This window comes from Phytophthora ramorum (assembly GCF_020800215.1).
Source record: "Phytophthora ramorum isolate Pr-102 chromosome Unknown Phyram_PR-102_s0014, whole genome shotgun sequence".
Classification (NCBI taxonomy): domain Eukaryota; phylum Oomycota; class Peronosporomycetes; order Peronosporales; family Peronosporaceae; genus Phytophthora; species Phytophthora ramorum.
Genome location: NW_027150660.1, coordinates 484,348 through 510,685, shown reverse-complemented (window position 1 = coordinate 510,685; position 26,338 = coordinate 484,348). Strand labels below are relative to the sequence as shown.

The following is a 26,338-nucleotide window of genomic DNA, read 5'->3' as shown; positions in this document are numbered from 1 at the left end:
GTTTAAAGTGTCTACGCCCGTCGTAGACACTGTCTTGTCGTCGCCATGACTGCGCGCAGTACGTGCGCGAGTCGTCACAGCTGATACATTGCTTGTATCAGCGTGCTTATCCGGTTGTTTTGAATTAACCGGATCCTCCCCACTTAAGGAAGGAGCTACCGCACCGAGTACGCTCGGTACGCGTGGGTGTCATGGCATTCACGTAGAACGGTGTGTGTCCTGTCGAGACATGCACCGAGTTGTTGATGGCGAACTCCGCCATCGGCAAGCAGTCGCTCCATTGATGGAACGAGTGCGCGTAGCTCTTCATGGTGTCAACCAGCACGCGGTTGACACGCTCTGTTTGTCCGTCGGTCTGCGGGTGATCCGCAGTCGACATGGACAACTGCCCAAGAAGTGTAAACACTTCTTGCCAGAATCGCGCTGTAAAGCGCGGATCCCGATCCGACACGATGTCGAGTGGCATACCATGGTGTCTAAACACCATGTCGACAAACAGACATGCCGTCTGTTTGGCTGTCACCTCGGCTGGTACTGCAGCAAGATGCACCATCTTGCTGAAGCGGTCAACAAAGACCACAATACCAGTCCTCCGCTTGTTGTCTTGCGGAAGACCAAAAACAAAGTCCATTGAAATGGACTGCCAGCACTCCGACGGAGTCGGTAGTGATTGAAGCGGAGCCTGCGAGTTGGGCGCAGGCTTCACGCGCTGGCATACCTCGCAAGCACGAACGTACTTGCGTACCCATTGTACTGGTGACTCCAATAGAAGTCACGCGTGAGAAGCAAATATGTCTTCTCACGGCCAGGATGTCCCGATGTCGGGGCATCGTGGTACTCGTACGTGATCTTGAGCTTCAGCTCATGATCATCCGGCACGACAATGCGATCTGCGTTGTCGTCGACTGCGCTGTAAAGCAGCAGACCATTGTGTACACGATAACGGTGTACACGGGCACGAAGGTGTTTGGCCAGCTTCTGACGAGACTTGTCAGAAGGTGTGGAGAAGTACTCCAACAACTGCTTCGCATCCGCATCATGTGCGTATGCGGCCTTCACGTCGTCCACAAGGACGGGGGTGACGACGGCGTTGGCGTCGGCCTCTTGCACCGCATAATCTGGTCGACGCGAAAGCGCGTCGGCCACGACATTCAACCTTCCAGGTTTGTACTCAACCTGGAAGTTGTATTCAGCAAAGAATGACAGCCACCGTGCCATTCTTTGTGATATGTGCGGCGACTTGATCGCCGTACGCAACGATGCGTGGTGTGTAGACCACGAATGGTCTACTCCCAAGTAGATACACTCGAAACTTTGCGAGTGCATACTTCATGGCAAGGAGTTCCTTGTCATGTACCGGGTAATTGCGCTCAGCTGGCTTCAGCTGACGCGATTGGTAGTAAACCACACGATCACGACCTTCGTGATCGAGTTGCATCAGTGCGCATCCGATCGCGAAATCGGATGCATCGCACACAACGTGGAATGGGCGATCTTGGTCGGCCACCGCCAAGATCGGCGCCTCAGTCAAGCCCTGCTTGACTGCTTCGAAGGCCTGCTGACAATCAGCAGTCCATTCCCATGCAGCCTCTTTCTTTAAGAGCTGCGACAGCGGGCGAATCTTGCCCGCGTAGTTGCTCACGTACTTGCACAAGTACGTGGCGAGTCCAAGGAACTGCCGCAGTTCCTTTACGTTTGAAGGCGTAGGCCATTCATTGATCACTCTGACCTTTCCTGGGTCAGGGCGTACGCCGTTCTTCCCCACGAGACACCCAAGTACGGGTATCTCGGTCGCCCCGAAGATACACTTCTTCAGGTTCGCGTAGAGCTTGTGCTTTCGCATGAGCTCAAGCAACTTGCGGAGATGCTCTGTGCATCTCCACATCCGATTTCCCATTCACAGCCCGGCTGTGAATGAACACGTCGTCGAAATAGCTCGGTGCGAAGTCGCGCACCGAGCGCAACAAGTGCGTGACGCACCTGTTGAACGTCGCTGGGGCGTTCTTCAGCCCCTGCGGCATCACGAGCCACTCCCAGAGCATGCCGCTCGGAGTGCTTACCGCGTGAGAGGGATATCACTCTCACGCATGAGGATCTGATAGAACCCGTCTCTCAGATCCAGAGTACTGAAGATAGTACTCGAGGTCATCGAATCGATGATCACATCTTTTCGAGGTATCGGCGTCTGCGCCGGTACCGTCGCATCGTTCAGCTTGTTGTACGCATGAACGATGCGCCACGCCCTGTGGTTTCTTCACACAGAACGTAGGCGCGCTGTGCGGGGACTTCGATTCCCGCACTTGTCCTGCATTGCGACGACTTTCAAAGAAGTCGTCGATTGCCTTGACTTGCTCACGCGGCAGTGGCCACTGTCGCGTGACGCAGTACTTCGTTCCCGGCACGAGATCAATCTCGTGCTGAACACCCTTGTCCTGCGGTAACTCCGCAGGAATGTCGTCCGGGAGTACATCCTTGTACTCACGCAAGACCTTGTAAAAGGGGCTCGCCTTGAGCGAGTCCCAGCCTTGCTCGTCGAAGCGTTCCTTCTTCGACTTCGCGCTGAGGGCGTCCGCGCCCTCAGAGATGAGCTGATTCAGCTCTTCTGCTTCACACGTCATCCTCTCGACGTCCGAGAGGATGCAGATCTGCTCGATGCGTCCATCGTGCAGTTCGCGAGCGAAACGCTTCCAGCTTGTGACTGGGAGCGACATCAACTCCGACGCTAACGTCGGAGGATTCCAGCCTCATTCTTGTATTGGAGACCAATACTCGTACGCGTCAAGACATCAATGTCTCGACGGTCGTCTCCAACTCCTGTGTCTGCCCGGCAGACACTGCTTGTAGCGTCTCGGTCCCTGACCGAGACTTGCGCAGCTTTTCTCGCTTGCGCCGTTCACTTCTCGTGCGGAGCCCGGCTCCGCGAGTTTCTTCTTGTCCAGGCCCGGCCGTGGACAGTTGTTCCTTGTATTCGCCGGCGGGTTTACCCGCGGGCGCACGCGTTCAAGCCCGGCTTGATCGCGCACCGCTTCGTCGTGCAGCCCGGCTGCACGCGAGCTCGCAAGCATTTCCGGTGCGGGACGTTTGCAGCGTCGGCTCCCAGAGCCGACGCCCTTCTTTACCTCTACGCCTAACGGCGGAGTGTCTTTCGACAATTGTGTGTCGACATATCTATCGCGAGACCCTCTCGAATCCGATGAATCAGGCCCTGCTGATTCGTTTCACATCTTCTCCAACGACTCTCGCAGTCGTTGGCGTTCGCTTGGGTGACCGGAGACAGCCGCATTCCGCGCTGTCTCTAGTGGAGGGCCGCATGCACCACGTGGTGCATGTGCTGCGCCGACAGGGCCATCGCTCTCTGTCGCGCTGCTGCTGCTCCCGAAGCGCACGATCGTGCGCTTCGTCCAGTCGATCACCGGATCATGCCGTGCAAGCCACGGCATGCCCAACACCATATCGAACTTATCGTCCAGTTCCAGGACGATAAGCTCGTCGACGAACTCTCTCTTGATAAGAGAAGCGTACGCGTACGATACGCTTCTCGGTTCTAACAACGACACCCGTTGCTAGCCTCACTTCCAATAGACTTCGAGGTGTTTCACCTCCTCGAAGTCAAGCCTTGGAAGGCTCTGCAGTCGAACAAAGTTGTTCGACGCACCACAGTCCACTAGAGCACGAAGAGACTTCTCTCTTTCGAGCTTACCTTCAGGATGACAAGGTTCGGCTTGTCATCTTGCTTCTTGCAGTGAGATTGACTCTCACTGGGGGCAGCGATCTTCATTGCAGCGTGTCCGATGTCGACACGCTCGACCGCATCACCAGCAGGGGCCCCGCGCCTGCTGGTCCTTCTAGTTTTTTGATTGCCCGTGACGATACCCAGTATCGCCACGACGGCTCCTCGCCGCGTGCACAGTGCTGTGCACTCGCGGGCGTAGTGACCGATGTTTCCGCAGCGGAAACAACGCACATTCGTTGATCCACGACGCTGCTGGAACCAGCAGCGGTCGCACTCGAGAGGTCCATTGGTTCGGGACCTCCCGACGGCCTTACCACCGGTCGTGGCATAGCCGTGGGGCGTTCACATGCAGTTTAGCCTGCCGCAGGCTAAACTCTTCTTGCATTGCAAGCGCAATTGCAGCCTCGAGAGTATTTGGATACTCTCGGAAGAGATAGGTCTTCACAGGCCCATCTCTAAGGCCCTTCATGAACGTGACGACCTTTGTCGCCTCGTCAATCGGGTTGGTCACGATGTTCGAGACCAAGTACTGTGCTCTTTGGGCGTAAGCATGCACGTCATGCTTGCCCGTTGCAGATCGAGGAACTCCACCCTCGATCGGAACTCGTTCTGCGGGGGCTCAAACGCTAGCTTGAGCTCCTCCTTGAACTCTTCGTACGTGCTAAAGCACGTAGGTCCGTGAGTCGGCGTCCGTACGCCCAACTCCTTGCTCGTGCCAAGACATGACATGGCGAACGCAACCTTCGACAACGGGTCGACGATACTTGAGCGTAATGGCAGTGTCGATGTAGCGGGGCTACACATTCGGTTCACCTCCTACCTTAGTGCAACATGCACTAAGGAATACATTCAGGTGACCACTCCACAGGGTGGTCCACATTCATAGCAAAAGGCATATGACTGGTAGAAAGTAACACCTTTCTACCAATGAGAGTCATTCAATAGATAGGGGTTCTGCCAGCCATCCAATGGCAGAACCTCTCATTAGAAATATCAGTTTTAGGAGGAAACCCCATTTACAATCAATACAGTTCTCATTTGGACCAAAGCTTCGTTCGGTTCCTTTATTAGGTTTAAGTATACTTGGGATACAAGTATACTGAACTTAAGTAAATTATCCTACGCTTCCTCATACACGTGCGCACACGTGTAAGCTTAAGTAGTGGGTCTAAGCAGACCCATTACACCTGGTAGCACTTTGTAGTCCGTCCAACGACCGACTAACACGTTCGTATGGAATACGAACGCGGGGCTGAGAACCTGCCCTCGGACAGTAACATGTCCGTGGGTAGCCAAACACGTCTGCAACGCATGTTGCGCGTGCAGACTGCCCCCACCTGTCGGAACCAGAGTGGGAGGCCCTCCAACGACTGTCAACAGTCATTGGGGAAGCGGCGGTAGCAACGATGTTGCGAACGCTATCACCGACGGAGCAACACGGTGTTGCTCTGGGTTTCATCGTGAAGGAACAGCGTGAAACCGCTGCTCGAACTTCGGTGTCGCCATCGGCCACACCGCGCGTGGAGTCATTGAAACTCCACGTAAGCAGCTACGTTGGAAGAGAGGGGAGCCTCTCCTCCGTTGGCTTGTCGAGGTCGACACTGCCATTGCGGCTCGACGTATCGTCGACCGTTGTCGAAGGTTGCGTTCGCCATGTCATGTCTTGGCGACGAGCGAGGAGTTGGGCGTACGGACGCCGACTCACAGACCCTACGTGCTTTAGCACGTACGAAGAGTTCAAGGAGGAGCTCAAACTAGCGTTTGAGCCCCCGCAGAACGAGTTCCGATCGAGGGCGGAGTTCCTCGATCTGCAACAGGGCAAGCATGACGTGCATGCTTACGCCCAAAGAGCACGGTACTTGGTCTCGAACATCGTGACCAACCCGATTGACGAGGCGACAAAGGTCGTCACGTTCATGAAGGGCCTTAGAGATGGGCCTGTGAAGACCTATCTCTTCCGAGAGTATCCAAATACTCTCGAGGCTGCAATTGCGCTTGCAATGCAAGAAGAGTTTAGCCTGCGGCAGGCTAAACTGCATGTGAACGCCCCACGGCTGATGCCACGACCGGTGGTAAGGCCGTCGGGAGGTCCCGAACCAATGGACCTCTCGAGTGCGACGCTGCTGGTTCCCAGCAGCGTCGTATCAACGAATGTGCGTTGTTTCCGCTGCGGAAACATCGGTCACTACGCGCGAGTGCACAGCACCTGTGCACGCGGCGAGGAGCCGTCGTGGCGATACTGGGTATCGTCACGGGCAATAAAAAAACTAAAGGGACCAGCAGGCGCGGGGCGCCCTGCTGGTGATGCGATCGAGCGTGTCGACATCGGACACGCTGCAATGAAGATCGCTGCCCCAGTGAGAGTCAATCTCACTGCAAGAAGCAAGATGACAAGCCGAACCTTGTCATCCTGAAGGTAAGCTCGAAGAGAGAGAAGTCTCTTCGTGCTCTAGTGGACTGTGGTGCGTCGAACAACTTTGTTCGACTGCAGAGCCTTCCAAGGCTTGACTTCGAGGAGGTGAAAACACCTCGAAGTCTATTGGAAGTGAGGCTAGCAACGGGTGTCGTTGTTAGAACCGAAAGCGTATCGTACGCGTACGCTTTCTTATCAAGAGAAGGAGTTCGTCGACGAGCTTATCGTCCGAACTGGACGATAAGTTCGATATGGTGTTGGGCATGCCGTGGCTTGCACGGCATGATCCGGTGATCGACTGGACGAAGCGCACGATCGTGCGCTTCGGGAGCAGCAGCAGCGCGACAGAGAGCGATGGCCCTGTCGGCGCAGCACATGCACCACGTGGTGCATGCGGCCTCCACTAGAGACAGCGCGGAATGCGGCTGTCTCCGGTCACCCAAGCGAACGCCAACGACTGCGAGAGTCGTTGGAAGAAGATGTGAACGAATCAGCAGGGCCTGGTTCAATCGGATTCGAGAGGGTCTCGAAGGTCGCGGGCGACGCGTAGGCGTAGTGTAAGAATGTCGACGACCTGCGAAAGACACTCCGCCGTTAGGCGTAGAGGTAAAGAAGCGCGTCGGCTCTGGGAGCCGACGCAGTGCAAACGTCCCGCACCGGAAATGCTTGCGAGCTCGCGTGCAGCCGGGCTGCACGACGAAGCGGTGCGCGATCAAGCCGGGCTTGAACGCGTGCGCCCGCGGGTAAACCCGCCGGCGAATACAAGGAACAACTGTCCACGGCCGGGCCTGGACAAGAAGAAACTCGCGGAGCCGGGCTCCGCACGAGAAGTGAACGGCGCAAGCGAGAAAAGCTGCGCAAGTCTCGGTCAGGGACCGAGACGCTACAAGCAGTGTCTGCCGGGCAGACACAGGAGTTGGAGACGACCGTCGAGACATTGATGTCTTGACGCGTACGAGTATTGGTCTCCAATACAAGAAGATGAGGCTGGATAATCCTCCGACGTTAGCGTCGGAGTTGATGTCGCTCCCAGTCACAAGCTGGAAGCGTTTCGCTCGCGAACTGCACGATGGACGCATCGAGCAGATCTGCATCCTCTCGGACGTCGAGAGGATGACGTGTGAAGCAGAAGAGCTGAATCAGCTCATCTCTGAGGGCGCGGACGCCCTCAGCGCGAAGTCGAAGAAGGAACGCTTCGACGAGCAAGGCTGGGACTCGCTCAAGGCGAGCCCCTTTTACAAGGTCTTGCGTGAGTACAAGGATGTACTCCCGGACGACATTCCTGCGGAGTTACCGCAGGACAAGGGTGTTCAGCACGAGATTGATCTCGTGCCGGGAACGAAGTACTGCGTCACGCGACAGTGGCCACTGCCGCGTGAGCAAGTCAAGGCAATCGACGACTTCTTTGAAAGTCGTCGCAATGCAGGACAAGTGCGGGAATCGAAGTCCCCGCACAGCGCGCCTACGTTCTGTGTGAAGAAACCACAGGGCGGGTGGCGCATCGTTCATGCGTACAACAAGCTGAACGATGCGACGGTACCGGCGCAGACGCCGATACCTCGAAAAGATGTGATCATCGATTCGATGACCTCGAGTACTATCTTCAGTACTCTGGATCTGAGAGACGGGTTCTATCAGATCCTCATGCGTGAGAGTGATATCCCTCTCACAGCGGTAAGCACTCCGAGCGGCATGCTCTGGGAGTGGCTCGTGATGCCGCAGGGGCTGAAGAACGCCCCAGCGACGTTCAACAGGTGCGTCACGCACTTGTTGCGCTCGGTGCGCGACTTCGCACCGAGCTATTTCGACGACGTGTTCATTCACAGCCGGGCTGTGAATGGGATCGGATGTGGAGATGCATACAGAGCATCTCCGCAAGTTGCTTGAGCTCATGCGAAAGCACAAGCTCTACGCGAACCTGAAGAAGTGTATCGGGGCGACCGAGATACCCGTACTTGGGTGTCTCGTGGGGAAGAACGGCGTACGCCCTGACCCAGGAAAGGTCAGAGTGATCAATGAATGGCCTACGCCTTCAAACGTAAAGGAACTGCGGCAGTTCCTTGGACTCGCCACGTACTTGTGCAAGTACGTGAGCAACTACGCGGGCAAGATTCGCCCGCTGTCGCAGCTCTTAAAGAAAGAGGCTGCATGGGAATGGACTGCTGATTGTCAGCAGGCTTTGAAGCAGTCAAGCAGGGCTTGACTGAGGCGCCGATCTTGGCGGTGGCCGACCAAGATCGCCCATTCCACGTTGTGTGCGATGCATCCGATTTCGCGATCGGATGCGCACTGATGCAACTCGATCACGAAGGTCGTGATCGTGTGGTTTACTACCAATCGCGTCAGCTGAAGCCAGCTGAGCGCAATTACCCGGTACATGACAAGGAACTCCTTGCCATGAAGTATGCACTCGCAAAGTTTCGAGTGTATCTACTTGGGAGTAGACCATTCGTGGTCTACACCGACCACGCATCGTTGCGTACGGCGATCAAGTCGCCGCACATATCCAAAGAATGGCACGGTGGCTGTCATTCTTTGCGGAATACAACTTCCAGGTTGAGTACAAACCTGGAAGGTTGAATGTCGTGGCCGACGCGCTTTCGCGTCGACCAGATTATGCGGTGCAGAGGCGACTACACCTCGTCGTCCTTGGATGACGTGAAGGCCGCATACGCGCATGATGCGGATGCGAAGCATTGTTGGAGTACTTCTCCACACCTTCTGACAAGTCTCGTCAGAAGCGGCCAAACACCTTCGTGCCCGTGTACACCGTTATCGTGTACACAATGGTCTGCTGCTTTACAGCGCAGTCGACGACAACGCAGATCGCATTGTCGTGCCGGATGATCATGAGTGAAGCTCAAGATCACGTACGAGTACCACGATGCCCCGACATCGGGACATCCTGGCCGTGAGAAGACATTTGCTTCTCACGCGTGACTTCTATGGAGTCACCAGTAAATGGGTACGCAAGTACGTTCGTGCTTGCGAGGTATGCCAGCGCGTGAAGCCTGCGCCCAACTCGCAGGCTCCGCTTCAATCACTACCGACTCCGTCGGAGTGCTGGCAGTCCATTTCAATGGACTTGTGTTTTGGTCTTCCGCAAGACAACAAGCGGAGGACTGGTATTGTGGTCTTTGTTGACCGCTTCAGCAAGATGGTGCATCTTGCTGTAGTACCAGCCGAGGTGACAGCCAAACAGACGGCATGTCTGTTTGTCGACTGGTGTTTAGACACCATGGTATGCCACTCGACATCGTGTCGGATCGGGATCCGCGCTTTACAGCGCGATTCTGGCAAGAAGTGTTTACACTTCTTGGGACGCAGTTGTCCATGTCGACTGCGGATCACCCGCAGACCGACGGACAAACAGAGCGTGTCAACCGCGTGCTGGTTGACACCATGAAGAGCTACGCGCACTCGTTCCATCAATGGAGCGACTGCTTGCCGATGGCGGAGTTCGCCATCAACAACTCGGTGCATGTCTCGACAGGACACACACCGTTCTACGTGAATGCCATGAGGCACCCACGCGTACCGAGCGTACTCGGTGCGGTAGCTCCTTCCTTAAGTGGGGGAGGTATCCGGTTAATTCAAAACAACCGGATAAGCACGCTGATACAAGCAATGTATCAGCTGTGACGACTCGCGCACGTACTGCGCGCAGTCATGGCGACGACAAGACAGTGTCTACGACGGGCGTAGACACTTTAAACGACAACGAACATCACGCGCAGGCCGGGCCTGCTGCGAACAAGGAGCACGAACTGAACCAGGGGTTCAGCTCGGATGCAATGGACTTTGTCCAGCCGACAAGCCGTAATTCGGTTTGTCCAAGATGCAATAGCAGCTTCTGTCGATCGACAGAAGCTGAATGCCGATAACACCGGCAGGGGAAACACAAATGAATTCAAAGTTGGTTCATTAGTTCTGTTAGCTACGCAGAACCTAGCTAAACATGCAGTTTCCGATTTCGGAGCAAGCTTGCTGCTCCGCGCTTCATTGGGCCATTCACCGTGTTGGCGAAGCATGGCAACGCGTACACACTGGACATACCGTCCAGCATGCGCTTGCACCCAACGTTTTACGTTGGGCGACTAAAGCCGTACGTGCAGCACGAGTCACCTACGTCTGGTGACTCGCCAAAGCGCTCTCGAGCGCGGCGACGCGCTTCAAGGCGCCAGAGAGCCTCGTCCCGACCTCGACCTTTACGTTCGAGGTCGTCTGCGCAACCTCCGCGAGCTGAGCCTTCAACAAGCTCAGCTCCTGACGCAGAGCAGCGAACTGCGACGCTTGGAGACGCTCAACAGCCTCCACGCGAGACTCAAGGTTTGGTTGACCAAACCCGGGGCGTCTTCCCCCCACCCCCCACCCACCCCGTTACGAGACGCACGCGGGGCAACTCGCTGGATCGTCCAGCGAATTGTTGGTCATCGGAACCGGACCTCGGATCTGGTTCTTTTTCATATTCGTTGGAGAGGATTTCCTCCCCAACACGATATGTAATGGGTCTGCTTAGACCCACTACTTAAGCTTACACGTGTGACACGTGTATGAGGAAGCGTAGGAATAATTTACTTAAGTTCAGTATACTTGTATCCGCAAGTATACTTAAACCTAAATAAAGGAACCGAACGATAGCTTTGGTGCCAAATGAGAACTGTATTGATTGTAAATGGGGTTTCCTCCTAAAACTGAGATTTATAATGAGAGGTTCTGCCATCGGATGGCTGGCAGAACCCCTATCTATTGAATGACTCTCATTGGTAGAAAGGTGTTACTTTCTACAGTCATATGCCTTTTGCTATGAATGGGACCACCCTGTGGAGTGGTCACTGAATGTATTCCTTAGTGCATGTTGCACTAAGGTAGGAGGTGGACGACTGTGTAGCCCCGCTACACATAGACACACCAGCCGTGCGACCGCCGAGTGTGGGTGTACTTCGATCAAATCCACTATGGTGTCAATATTTGGCTCAGCCCTCGTACAATATCCCTCTGTTGCGTTACTGTAATCGTAGCAGGGGCCTCAGTGACAGCCGTGTGTATGTCCAATGTAATATTTTTCCTTTGCCGGATGTACGCCACCACTGGGTGCTGAAGTGAGGCCGTGTGAAGTGGACCTCTCGGTCATATGTGGTTCGTTCTGCCAGTTCCGAAAAATTGTATACAAGTAGCCGCACCTCTCTTCTGCGGAGTTCTGTTGTTCCCCCAAGGGTGTCCGTAAGAACATAAAGTCAATCCATCCATACGCTACTCGCTGCCACTGGACCACTTCCCTAGGTTGCAGGCCTGTTTGGGAAATCTTCATGCTCTGGCTAATGACCTGCGATGTCCTGTACCTGTATACACCTGAAGTTGCTGACATTCAGCGCACTGTAGCCAGTCTAGCTGTGGTAGGCCTCTTTTTTCATTTTTTGGCCTAGTGGTAGACTTAGCAATTGTCCTTAGAAACTCCGTGCAGTCAAGACTGAGTGAGCCTCCGTCCATGAGGTGTACAGTTCTCCTTCCTCAGAAGCCAGCATCACAAACTTTTCCATTCCCTCGCCCCCTTGTGGATCCGCGGTACCAGCCTGTATTAGTAGCGTGCGTCCAGTTTTCCACAATGTCGTGCGTCTCTGGAAACCAGCTGCACTGGCGGGTGCAAATTCCAGTAATATATACTCTTGGAGCTAGTCCGGCCGCGTTGTTGTAAAAAGTATATCTCCAACTACGTGTGTGTTGTGCGTTCCCCATTCAGCCCAGTTTCGCACCGTGACTGCCGCTTGTTGTTGGCTTTTGCTGAAAAGGTGAAGAACCGGACGGAGGATGTCGCTGTCCTTTGCTCTGAGAAATTGGAGTTGGGGCTGTACCGTAATTGTTGACTTGAGGTGTGCTGGAGCAACTGCGTAGCGGGTAGCGATCAGAGGTCGGGGTCAGACTTGAAACTCCAGACGAATCTCCAACGCGTGACCTAGGCTACGAACGGGAATCTAGAGTTGAACAGGCCTTTATAAATCTACCACGGCTGATGCTGCCACGCATGGGGCGAATACGCCTGGTGAACGCGACATCCGGTCTTGAGACCGGAGCTCTTCCATTGACTTCGATCGCAAGCTTGGAAAGGATGAAAGGATCCAATATTTGTTTACTTGGGTTCTGTGTGGAGGTTAGCTGGAGCCTTCGTGTATATCATAGCTTGCGTGCTCAATAGGAACTCATGTATTAACTCCGCATTCGCAATAAGATTTGCATTTGAGCTTTGAAGAATTACAACTTAAACTTCACCTTCGTGGCTGCGAGCATGACGAGAGCTTCTGAAGCTATTGAGGTGTCGTATCTCAAGCTGGCGAAACTTGACGCTCATGCAGTTTCGCGGGCGATACAGCTGGTAAGTTGAATGGAAATACCTTAGAAAATTCGGCTCAATCAAGTTTACTAGTCTCTACAGCAATGATTTTAGTGTACACAGCCTCAGTGATTCGCAGCGAAAAGTGGCACATGGACCCCGTACCGAGCTTAACTATTCGATGCATACCTGTCAGGAGCAGAGGGAAGAGAATTTCAAAGCGAAGCGGCTTGCAGTATAAGCCGTCGTACGCGTTCACGGACCACTAGAGCCGACTGACTGGCGAGCGAGAAGTGATCGGGCACCCAATGCTGAAGACCCTTCAGGCGTGTTCGTGGCCAGGCATGGATCTGACTGCCATGGCTGCAAATGGAGAAGGTGATGAAGCGGCGGAATCAAGCTTTGGAAACTGTGTGGTGGATTCTGGATCAAGCGAACTTCCGCCGCCAGACGTGAACTTCAAGACTTAACCAATAGACAGTGTGCAACTTGATGCAATTAAGTCAATCACAGAAGGAGCTACGCCTGATCCTGGTGCATCAAGGTCAGCGTGCTTCGTTGGAGATGGCAGAGCCAGACATCTGGCCCTGACCAAACTTTCATAGATCTTGTAGAACAGGCCGCCAGTGATCCAAGTGGAATCGCGGGTTGCCTTACATGTCCCCTTTCATGCTGCCATCAGCATGAAGGTTTCATACTTTCATTGAGAAGGATGGATGGTGACGACTGTCCAAATCTCTCACTCTTCAATTGCTAGTTACATCGCACGCTACCAATACACTAGGCTACAAGTTTCCAGCAGGATCGCCACCTGTCTTGCCTCGTGTTGAAGTTGCTTCAACTCCGGAAAGCAGCACAAAGAATTCTTTAGTGGTACTGACGTACTACTCGCTCAAGTGGTACGACCCGACCTACTAGCCGATCGTGACCTGTCGTCATGCCAAAACGCCACGCTGATGATTCAAGTGACGAGGAGTAGTCCTGAATACTCGAAGCCGATGCCTGTACCCATCTTCGCGCTGATTCTCCACCAAGATTGAGTTCCATTTCCCACAAAGCACTGGTGAAGTGGGATAAGCTGCGCAAGGAGTATGAGGCCAAGATGAGAGCTCGTTGCTGAAGCTCTGGCGAGGACTACAACTTGGTGATCAGAACGTAAAGGAGTCTTTCGATCTCCGTCTCCTAGAGACGTTCTGTGCGCTGAGACTTCGGCAGGACGTCGCGATGTCACCGAAGGACAACTCATCGCCGAGATCAAGCATCTACTAGGGAAGGTCAAGAACGACGACCTGCCCGACATCAAGACACTGTGCGCGAAGGAACTACGGATGGATCTGTCGGAGACAGACGTAGATGCCCGCGTACTGGCCTACTTTCAGTGTTTCCATGAAGTCGTCCTGGAGAACGGACTTGAAGAAGTTTCTCCGGTGATTATGGTGAGAAGGATACGTGCAAGCGTTTGGTGTCGTGTTTGGCCCCTCCGGTCCTGAAGGCCGATGTCAAAAGTGCCGTTCGCTGGACTAACAAGGAGGCTGGCAAAAAACATTCAAAAGCGGTACACGCTGATCTACGAGAAGGCTGTCGAACACGAGCATCATTTCCAGCAGAACAAGCGAATGCGACTGATGGTGAAGGACAAAACTTCGCTCCCAATCTGCGAAGAATGTTGAGAATCGACTACGGCTCATTCGAAGAAGCGTCCTCGTAACGATGCTGGTAAGCGATCCGTGTCGAAGAATCCGACACGACGGTTAGAAGATCGACCAGAAGATTAACAAACCTTTAACGTCTATCTTGCCCAAAGAGCCGCCGTCGCCGTTCCCGAAGTGCCATATATGCACTGGCTCAGCGATTGCACGAAGGCTACTGACGCTGAGAAGATTGTGCTTCGGCAGAAGCTTCGCGAAGCTAACAAAGCTCGCCAGTCTCACGTGAAGAGATTGAAGAAGTTAATGCCGCCGACCTCACGCACTGTGACGATCAACGGCGTACTAGATTTGCCGTGTTGTCCGGACACTGGTTCCGACTACACGGTGATCAGCCGTTCGCAGTGGAAACTATTGCTCGACGTGGATCCCTCGGTGCAGGAGATTCCGTTGGAGACGCCAGTGTGCAGCCAGTCGTATGATGCACACGCAGTCGTGGCTGAGAAGAAAGCCATGCCTCATGTCCTGATTCACACGGCTGCTGGACCGATGCAGCCAGTGGAAGATGCACCGTGTCTGATGTGGATACGGACGTAGACGAATTCATTATTGGTCAAGACCTGTTGATCGCCCTGGGTATCGATGTGGATCGGCAGCTTGAGCAGCTCGCCTCCCATCACGAAGACGATACCGGTGGTGATCCATTTGATTTGGAGGCGGACGGACGCCCCGTGAACCGAAGTCATGTGGCTTCTGATGAAGAAATTCGTGCTGCAGTCGAGACTCTAATTGAAAGAGCCCTGGAGCATAAATCTCCACCCGAAAACGTGGACAAGTTGCGAACCATCGTGCACATGTACGATGTGTGGCGCCTGGAACCCCGTGACGATCCACCTACTCGCGTTCCACCGCTCGAAGTGCGTTTGAAGGATGGGGCTCAACCATGCAAATGTAAGCCTCGCAAGTATCCTCCACATGTTCGCCAATTTTTATGTGGGTTTAACGACCAACTTGTGACACTAGGATGGGTCTACAAAAACTCAACAAGTCGCTGGGCAAGCCCCGTTCTCCCCGTCAAAAAATCACAAGAGCCCATGGATTTGCAAATGACCGACTATCGCGAATTCAACTCAATGACCGACATCATGGCTGCCGTAATGCCGATTATTTCCTTGGTAATGGAAAATGCACGTGGAAAACAACATTTTGGACTTTTCGACTTCATTAAGGGTTTCTGGCAGCTACCTTTAGCTGGGCCCTGCCAGGAGTGGTTATCCTACATGACTGATGAGAAGATCTACACTCCACGACGCGTACCACCAGGCTGTGGCGACGCTGCTATCTATTTCCAAAAACTATGGAGGCGTGCTTTGCGACGCTACTGTCCCAGCACCTCCTCGTGTGGATCGACGACCTGTTGCTCTGCGCGGACGACATAGACACTTACCTGGGCAAACTCGCTGAGTTATTTTCGTTGCTGAATGATTTTGGCCTCAAACTCGGCGTGAAGAAATCCAGCCTGTATCAACAGGAAGTGAAGTGGTGTGGCAAAATCATCGACGCCAATGGTGTGCGCCATGACCCCGCCACGATTGACTCACTCCGTGCAATGTCGTACCCCAGTACAGCAGGGGAGTTGCAGCAGTTCTTGTGTGCAATTAATTGGATGCGAGGCAGTCTCATTGACTATGCTCGTCAAGTCTCTCCACTTCAACACCGATTAGATGAAGCTCTGGCCAAGACACGACGCACGAAGCGTGTGGCTGCTGGAATTTTAATTGAGCTTAGTGCAGCAGAGAGATCTTCCTTCGACATTGTGAAAGACATGCTAGCCTCAGCGGCTACGCTTGCTTTCCCGAATGACTCAGCGACGACATGTCTGCTTCGGATATTGGGTGGGCCGTCATTGTGACGTAAGTAAAGGACTTTGACATCAAAGTGCCTGTCCAGTACCAACAACACCAACTCGCCGAGTGTTTAAGTGGCACCTTCACGGGTAGCCAACTCAATTGGACAGTGATCGAAAAGGAAGCTTTCCCGATCGCACTGGCCTGTGACAAACTGGATTATTTGCTGCTCCGACCGCAAGGATTCAGGATGTTCTGCGATCACCGCAACTTAATCCACGTGTTGGCTCCTGACGAGCATGTCAAAAAGCACGTGAAAGGCAAGTTGTTGCTGTGGTCCACGCAGTTGATGAACTACAACTATGTGATCGAACATATCGCCGGCCCGAACAACGTCTGGGTCGACATGATCAGCTGGCAGCCACGTCCCAGCCACCAGCAGAATCAGCCGGATTCGAGCTGACACGCCGGCGGCGACAAGCGCTGCATCTCAACAGGAACCAGCCAGGGAGGTGACGGGGCCGACCATCTCGACGCTCCGCCCTCTTGATGATAAAAATTTCATCTGACCGACTTTTGTGGAGATTATCCTGGTGTAATCACGTTATGAACCACCACCTGGAGTTGTGCGTACCGACGGCGACGTATTCACGCTCCGCGACCAAATTTGGATCCCTACTGAAGCTAGTGATCTCTCACGACTATTCATCATTGCACACTGTGGTGCTCAAGGTCACGGTGGCCACGCTGCCATGGTGGAGCACCTTCGACGAATGTTTGCGATTGAGAAGCTCAACACCCTGGCGTCCACCTTTGTCCGCCAGTGCCGGTTGTGCCTGCATTCAAAAGGGGGGCCATCATCCCCAGACCTTGGGTGAAACAGTTGATTGTTGTGAACGCAATCTAGTTTTACATTTCGATTTCCTGTTCATGGGTGATAGTTTGGCGACTCCAGGTATATCCTAGTGCTAAAGGATCATGCCTCGTATTTCTGCGAGCTTGTCGTGGCAGATACAGCTGACAGTACTGTGACCTTGGAGGCGTTCCTCACCTGGCACTCTCGTTTTGGCCTGCCACCAGTTTGGATCTCGGACCAAGGATCTCATTTCAAGATCGAAGTGGTGAGTGAGCTGTCGCGCAGGCTGCGCACGCAGCAGCAGTTCGCCCCCGCCTATTGCCCGTGGATAAACGACTCAGTGTAGCGCGTGAACCGAGATATTCTCCAGGTGATCAGGACAATGATACTGGAGTACAAGATCAACCACAGCGACTGGGTGTACCTGGTACCCATGGTACAGTCCAGCCTCAATCACACTGCAGTACCTTCACTCGACCACAAAGCGCTGTTTACTGAGCTACCGTGCCCGAAACCTCTCAAAGAATTCTACCTGCCTGGTTCGGGGGAGATCAAGGAGGCGCCAGCGAGTGGCAAGATTGATGACTTTCTCGTCAACCTGCGAAGCAGTATTCAAGACATGCACAAAGTAGTTGAAGACCAACGACTGAAGCAGAGACTGCTGAGCAAGAAGTGGGAGCGAGGAGAGAACATGGTGAACTTCATGGAAGGTGATTATGTGTTACGCTCACGAGTAGCGGCAACAAGTTGCTCGTCACCTCGGTAGGGGCGTATCCCGTGCCGATGCACACTCTTTCATGGTTCAACACCTCATCGCGGGTGCCGAGTTGAACGTGCATGCCTCTAGACTAAAATTCTATGCAGACTCCAGCTTGGACATGACCAAAGAACTGCTCGAGCACATCTCGTCCCAAGAATCATCTTGGCGGTGGAGAAGCTCAAGGAGCATCAGTGAAACGACAACATCAAGCTCCGACCGGGGCCCAGGCCGGCGAAGCCCCACACGTTCGAGAATTCCTGCCGCCCACGTGTATTTTCTTCGAGTGGCATGCGTTTTTCTGGGGTTGTATAGCATCCGGATATCATCCGGACGAATGACAGCCACTTGCGTCACGCAAGTCGGGCCATTTTGATGCTGCGCAGGCCCACACAATTATGTTGAGTGCTGGCTGCGCAATTTTGAGTGCAACCTCCTTTTCCTATGAGTGTTTTCGTATTTACTCCTAATCAAGTCGTTTGTTTCGCTATCCGTACCGTTTTGATAGATCTGTTTTACTACAGAGGTCGTTGCTGCATAGGTGACACACCTGCTGTCCGCAAATACAGCAGGGTGACATCTCCTCCAAGACTTCAAAGCTGCAATCGATCCTAGCGCACTTCATCATAGATATGGATGAGACAAAAATCGAAGAATGAGAGTGAAATGGGGCAGGGTTGCTGGAGATCACAGGAGAATCACTCGGTGCGAGCGGTCATCAAAGATCCGAAAGCCGCGCAGACGTTAATTGAATCAGTAGGGCTATTAGTATTACTAACTATTCAAAATTCACACGACTAAACCGTTTAGCTCTACTGTAGCCGACGGCAAGGACAAAATATGCTTAGTGCTAATAGATTAGCACTACTATTAGTACTGACCATATCGTTACGACTCGACGGTTAGTACAATTCTGACCAGCCATCCGACTATCCCAATTTTTTTTTATATCGCACCAGGTTGTGGATGTTTCGTAAATATACAGCCTTGACCACGGAGAACGTTGCGCATGAAGTCGCGAATAACCCGAGCAAGTGGCGTTACGTCTACAAGGCTCTGTTGGTTACGTTCGGTGTCGCGGTTACGGCACTTATCGTCGTTGGTCTACAGACGATGATGTCTTCCAAGTAGGTGTAATCCTCGTAAAATTGACGAACTTCGAACATTATTCGTGGAATACAAACCTTATTTTCAGGTGTGTGTGCCTTTTTTCCGGAGGTTGAAGCAACTTCAAACACGAGGCAAGACAGGTGGCGATCCTGCTGGAAACTTGTAGCCTAGTGTATTGGTAGCGTGCGATGTAACTAGCAAATTGAAGAGTGAGAGATTTGGACAGTCGTCACCATCCATCCTTCTCAATGAAAGTATGAAACCTTCATGCTGATGGCAGCATGAAAGGGGACATGTAAGGCAACCCGCGATTCTACTTGGATCACTGGCGGCCTGTTCTACAAGATCTATGAAAGTTTGGTCAGAGCCAGATGTCTGGCTCTTCCACTGCACCAAAACTCGTAGTCCTTGATAATCTTTGCCTCGTCAACCTTGTTCAGTTGACCCGTCGCCTCCACCTTCACGATGGCATTTTGCCAGTTGGGGTCCGTCATGTCGAGATTTTTCGACTGTCCCGCTTTCATCTTGTCGGCGAGGCCTTTCCACCTGTTTTTAGCGGCCCTGACTTCGCCTGCAACGCGTAAGGATATTATCGGCTTCAGCTTCGGGAGCGCATTCTTCCAGAGGTCTTCGATTGCAACGATTTTGACGGCTTCCTTGGCGCTGGCAAGGTTGAGACAGCCCACAACAAAGGTGGTTATCACCAGTATCAGGAAGAAGCCGAGGCGCATGGTGTAGCGGATGGCAAACTAAACGCCTGGTTGATAGGCTAGTGGATGCTTGGATGCTAATTCGAAAGTGAATGCTAAAGCATTCGTGAGCTATCTTATCCCTTCCTTAGAAAATGTTCAGATTGTTCAATGCGTGGCATCCGATCTTGACCCTTAACAGCCCTTCTGGCTAATAGCGGTGGAGACGTACCTTTTTAGCGTTAATTAATGTTATATTTTTTTACAGGTAAAAAACGTGTCCGAGTTAGTTGTTTAGCTAAGTATAACACACAGTTAACAGGCTTGCTCATTGGTCAAGATCAAGCCAATCACAGAACTAGGATTCTTGAAAATGGGAAAGACCACATATAAGCTGTATGGTATTGCCATACGCAACGCTGATTCAGCGGACGGAATTTCCTAACTGGTCGGAGAGAAGTATCCACGCTAATCGGACTTCGACCGACGGAGGGAGACGTTGAAACCAGGCGCTCACGGGTATACCAAACCTATACTTGCTACGTGGAGACGTCATTCCTGGTTAAATGCGAATTGCAACGACTTGTTGGTGTGCAGTCTGCCATCCTGAACGATGTGGTGTTCCCTGGGCCAGGGTCTCTGGCATTCCGTCTGGGTAGGGAATTTCTGCTCCTGATCAGACCAGCTTGATCTACCAGAATTCATGTCGCTGGCTACGTGATTCCATCAAATTGCTGGTATTGTCGGTCCAGCAAGTGGAGGAGAGAAGTTATCTCGTATTAAACTGAAGTGGAGGAAGACATCACATTTTCCAATTTTCCATCGAGTTCTCAGTCACCTTCAGCAAGATGAACGACGAAGACGACACCAGACGACGAGTGAATCAATATTCCACACCCCACCGACCCCCTCGAAACCCGAAAGCACCCTGCCGAAGATCAGAATTTGTAGCTTGGATTGAATATGTACGGTAGTAGGACGCCAAGCCTGCCACCGATACGGTGACCAGCATCGGTCGAGCTACACTGACGTGTCCATGCAGGTCAGCTCGGGTTCATTGTTGGGCTAAGAGTCTGTCGGTTCGTCCTCTGCTTCGGATCGTTGTTCTCGTGAACCATTCCATATCATGATGAAGTTGTTTTACGACGGAACTGGATACAGCGAGTTTATCTCTTCTACGCCTTCGGGAAGCACCGGAAGCCCAGGTGGTCGTCATCCGAGTCGTACACCCACTCACCATCAATGACGGCTCCAGCATCGGTCATCTCAAGCAGGTAGTAGTAGTAATAAGCACCCGTCGTGTACGAGCCCGAAGACACCAGAGGACCATCGTTTCGAAAATCCACGAGAAACAACGAGTCTTGACGTACACGGTGCTCTTAGCAGCCGATCTCCACTGTTACTCCTCCAGGCCGTCTGGGCATCCTCTTCCAGGAACACGGCACACCTTAAACCCTCCGACCCGGCCGTGACATCAACGATGAAGACCGAATCGAGGCTGCCCAGTAGGGTCACAGCGGCGATGTGGAAGTAAGCAGAGGTCAGGTCACGGTACGAGTCACTCGAGTGACGGCCGTACGAGTTGGTCAAGACAGTGGCGCCGACAGCAGAGCCATGAGGTCCATGGGCTGGGATGCCACGCCGTTGGGCGTCACGGCGCACTGTGGATCGCCTTCTGCGTAGCGGCAGGCGTCGCAGATACCGTGCCAGGTCGGTCGTTTCGTTGTCCACAATGGCTAGTCATCAGCTGTAGAACCAGTGACCACCTCCGGATCGGACACAGGACGCAGATCAATCGCCAGACAGAGGCGACAGCGTAAAGAAGCTCAGATCAATTGGAGAAGATGCCAAGAATGACTCTAGCGGGATTTGCAAAATTACAACAATGCTGAAAACACAAATATAGTCATAGCATGGTCATGATATTGCAAATATCATACAGTGTTAACGTAACGCTAAAAAATAACTTAACCCCAATAACGTTATTTTCCGTGTTAGAGCGATAACGGTAACGTCGCCACCATAAGGCGCGTGTTTCTACCTGAATAACTCTGAGTACCTACTAACGAATAAGAAGGTCAACTAAACAAGCTTAATACGAGCTGGCAGTGCCGTCTTGTACGTAGGAAGAGCTATCGCCAAAATTCTAATCCACGTCTTTTGTAGCAACTCATATGGATACTTCATCGCTATTATAACAGTTCTACCGTCCTTTGGTGTTCATTTCTCTCTCAATGTCGCTCCAGTAGTGATAGTGCAGCTACCCACTGTTGAGGGTGACATCTACAAAATATGGGATTGTTAACTCTTCAAATCCTACTGTCAACTGACAGGCGAATGAAAAAGCGTCGAAAAACAAATTCCTACCTGAGAAAGATCTGACCAACTTATTTTCCTCTTTGCAGTCGTTTGCATTAGCCCATTCAATTGTCCGGACACAGCGTCCACTTGACGTTGTAACTCCTCTCGACTATCCTTGAGTCACTGTCGGTATCGTCGTTGTTGGTTCTTTTTCTTCTCTCATTCATTGCCACGCTTGTCGCTCCAGTCTCCGCCGACGTTGCTGGTGTTCGATGGACCTACGTCGTCGAGGGCTTCATTGAAGAGCAACGCTTCAAGGCCACCAATGTCTTCTATCGGCTTGGGAGTCACAAGTCTCGGCGTGGCGGAGCCGTCGAAGATCAGGCAATTGTTGAGTGAGACGTCGTCAGAGGTTAGCTAGTCAGTATAATATGCCGTGTCTTGCGCGTTATTATACCGGCGACAATATCTATGTGATCGACCGTCGCGTCCACGTGTTTTGTTTGCGATCAACTATATGCCTAAGCACATCCGTGCTGGGCCAGCAGAGATCTGCTTGAGACAAGACCAGAACAAGAGAGCATTGCGCCATCTCACTGGCGATTGGGAATTTCCCAATGAGGGGCGTCATCATTTCCGTATCCTTGCACTCCGTCTCTTGCAGACCTCAACCAAGCTATTACCTCGTTATTACTATTATTGATACATGCACCGGGCTGTGCATGCAATTGCAACCACAGACGCTTACTGTGGAGACTCTCGGGTGGCTGGGCTGTGCAGCTGTTGTAAACGACGTTAAACTAAATTCCGTTAAATATTGTGCTCTTTGCCACTGCAAACCGCAGCAGGTTTCATATATTTACCACTTGAATCTATTGCGTACGAAGCCTTCTCGTCGCATCTTGGAACACTATATCGCCCTCTATCTTGGATCCCCACCGACAGGCTTAATAAGAACGACATGTTTTTGGGCTCGATACTTGAGTTACTGGTCGCTCGCGGGAACTGGCATACGGCGTAATATCCTGTGGCAAATCCCGATCTATGTCAAAGGTTCTGTTTCCGGGGAAACGCAACATATAGATCGGGATCCGCCATATAAAATCATGAGATGAGGAGGACGGCTGTCATCATGATCGGCTGTGCTTCGTGTCTCACACCTTGTGAGTGACTCTTGTCCTGTTCACTCACCGTGAGTGCAATGTTCAGTTCGCTGCTGCGTTGGTCTGTCCAATGTACATTTCACCCCTCCTTTGGGGTGCCTGCGTGTTGACCAAAATCAATACAGTACCATAAAGTTCATGATATTCATGATTAACGCCCCTCAGGCTAGTGTGTAGTACTGTATTGATAAGCGAGAGTCTCCGGCACGGGTCTTCGCACTGGATCATTTCTCAATCGACTCTCCCGAACCAACACCCCTCGACCAACTTTTCGTACGCCTTCAGCTACAGTCATGCGTCTGTTGTTGTGGGTTTTGCTCGTGACTTTGGTCACCCTCCTCGCAAGCGCCGACGCAGAATCGTCCAAGATTGCAAACGTTGATACGCCGACGACCTCGAAATTGGGATCAATCGAAGCCCCTGCGCCACCGGCCCGTGCTCTATCTCCGGAATATACCGCCGACGGTAAAAGAAGTCTAAGAGTCCATGGTAACGACGACGATGCCACAGACGACAATGGTGGCAACGAGCTCTACACCGGGGAGGATGAAGAAGAAAGAGCCATCTTGATATCAAACACTTTGGGTCAAATCAAGGCTTCCCTAGGGAAATTATCAAACAGTGTGTCTGCTGCTGTGATCAAACGGCTGAACAACTTCAGCGATATAATGGCCATGAAATTGTACAAGATGGGAGAAACGCCGATCAGCGTCCAAGCCAAGACTCTGGGATCCGGGAGAAACAAGAGAGCCATAGACTACTACAAAAAGTGGTATGACAATAACGTCGCGGCAGGGGTTATCAAAGCCTTGGAGTAAGTCGCACTACAGAGGCAGCGAGGGTAGAAGATGCTGCAGAGAAGGAAGCAGGCTTTTGCAGCGTTAGATCGAGGTTTGTCCATTATAGCAGGCTGCCCCGGAAATCGTATTCGATCAAACCTGAACATTCTCTCCAAGGCATGTTGGCAAAGAGTCTTCGCCAACTCATACTTATGCTTCTCTGAATCGCGGAGAAAGTCGGAACCCAGTGTACAGTGTAATATGGAGGGGGAGTAGCATGCAGACTTAGTCCAGATCCTCTTCCATCATCAGATCGCTCTCATCGAAATGCCCGCTAGTTTGTCGCTTTTTGTCTGTCAGGAGGTGTGCTGAGAGTTTCGAAACAAGCCCATGGGTGCCGCTCATCCAGGTAGCTAGGAGATGCCTCATCATAGATGATGAGCTTCTTTCAGTTTCGACCCCGCTCGTACATTGATGTCACTTGAAAACCCTAGACTAATAACATTGGACCAGCTCTATCATGCATTCACCCCGACAAAGCAGCAACATCAAGTCGTTGTCGTGCTAGGCGGTGGATGTGACTCGTGTAGGCGATGTTGGGTACCCGAAGCATGTCCAGAGCTCCTCCTTCACGACCCCTCTTCATGGTTCATGGAAGCTGCGCAGCCAGATCACAGTCGCTCTCTTCATTTGTTTGTTTTTGTTTTGTTTTTCGGTGAGGGACATTGGTGTCACTTAGCTATGCTAACGACTTCTATGTACGCTTCATTTGTTCCGTGGATGAGCGGGGCATGGTCTTGTCCGCCATAGGTCTCAACTCTGGTAGCTTGACCCCCCCCTCACCGATGCGCTGCCGACACATTCGCATCTAGCCGAGTCGGTTGCCGACTCCGAGTACATATCCATTTTCTTGTAGTAGCCTGCGCATCTTTTCATGGCGACGTCACTGGGTGGGTATCAGTTGAGCTGCTCGTCTGGACCAAGTCCTTGTGATGTTTTCAACTGCATCCCTTAACACGAGTCCCTGTACTCGGACTTCGACACAGAAGTGAGGCTGGAAGGCCAGGTTGTTGACATCAGAGAACTCTTTGACGTATCGCAGCGCTATCCACCACCGCCAGACTCTCTCTCGCTCTCTTGTATAGTGCTTCCAACTGCAGCTCCGCATACTTCCTCCAGTGCGTCAAAACAGTTCTCGTATCGCTGACGGATGCAAGCCCAAAGCTTTTGGGTCTCGAATATCCATACGATATTTCTTGTGACTATTGAGCACGCCAAAACTTCCAGTCTTCAGACTTTTCTACAGGTACCACAGAAGATGATGGTATCGTTGGCGAAGAGCAATTGACTACCAGAAGAAAACAGAAAGTCGGTGTTCACCATGCGTCAATTGATCCTTGTTTCTTGGCCCGAGCGAGTTCTTCCGATCACTCGAGTTACGGTTGTTGGTGTTTAGATCTGGTCGTACTGTGTTCAAGCAGCCATAGCATCGAGTATTCCCGACCACTAGTAGTACTAATGGCCGCCAGCACTTCGTCCCAGAAGTACCTTTACCAGTGATGCCATAATTTCGCTCTAAACGTCGTTGGTCACCTGCTGTAGAGCTTGGTCGAACTGTCGCCTATCATCGCCTCTTGCCCTTGCGACGCTGAAGTGCATCGGTGTCCGTCGAATGCATATTGTGAGAACCGTCCCAGGCTCGTTCTCATCATTCGAGGGCTGCAACCACTTGCAACCCGCGGAATGCTCCTTCGCCTTCGGAAACGAGTTTTCATGTAAAGACAATGCAATCGGCTCCGAAGAATCGGCGCGACACTAATCGTTCCAATAGCGACACTTTAGCTCCAGTCTGTAGCGTGACGACGTCGCTGAATGTACGGGCACGAGTGTTGGTCGGATCCTTGGCGTTGCTGTATCCCGCATGGTCCGCTTTCACATTATGCTGCTGGTCCGCAATTCGTCGAAGAGTTCGACCGGTCTCGAAGAGTGAGAATGGCAGCACCTCTTTGAGTATCCGCTGGAAGTACTCCACCTCGCCTCCAGGCTGGCGACTGTGCGCCGAATGGACTCGTGATCCCGTGTCAGATGTGCTTGACGAGCCCCACGCTATCGAAAGTGAAAGAAAATGGAGCGCAGCGTGGTTCGCCTCCAGCTCTCGAATGTACTCGTCGAACAGTTCAGTCTCTGCATTCTTGATCTTGATTCTTGGTTTCCAGAGGGGCCACTGCATCGTGTAGTTTTGTGTTGCGGACGATGTCACTTAACGTGCCGATATCAGTCGCTTGTTGTCGATAATTGCGGCTAGTTGCCTCTGTTCTGTCTTCGCTACCGAAATGTCCTCGCGCTGTCGAAGAGCGAGCGATGTCCACAGGAAATAGGCAGATGTCCACAAGGCTTTGCGCATAGCTTCTTCTCTTTCCTTTTCCTGCTTCAGGGATGCCAGTTCCAGACTCAGCTCGCGTTCCGGGCTCGCGTTCCTGGCGCCGTACGTCGTTAAAATGCTACCTTCCACCGTTGTCGATATAATACACTCGGCATCTGCCCGCATCCTTGGCTCTGCGAACTTGATCGTTTCCCTCGCTCTCGTTGATGGGACTCCCAACTGAGTTTATCGATTGTGCACTGCCATCCGTTAGCACCATGTCGTTCAAACCAAGGTATTATCTCGTGTCTCGGTACTGCAGTCAGCCAAAATTTCCTTTCGATTTCCTCGGAC

General features: G+C 52.4%; 1 protein-coding gene across 1 annotated transcript; it reads left to right on the top strand.

The window, feature by feature from the left end:
• Positions 1–23,136: 23,136 nt before the first annotated feature.
• KRP23_12109 (RxLR effector protein CRE2) lies at positions 23,137–23,661 on the top strand (the record flags this gene model as incomplete). Its single annotated transcript, XM_067895964.1, has 1 exon — positions 23,137–23,661. The coding sequence occupies one exon, from the start codon at positions 23,137–23,139 to the stop codon at positions 23,659–23,661; it is 525 nt and encodes a 174-aa protein (XP_067739717.1).
• Positions 23,662–26,338: the final 2,677 nt, after the last annotated feature.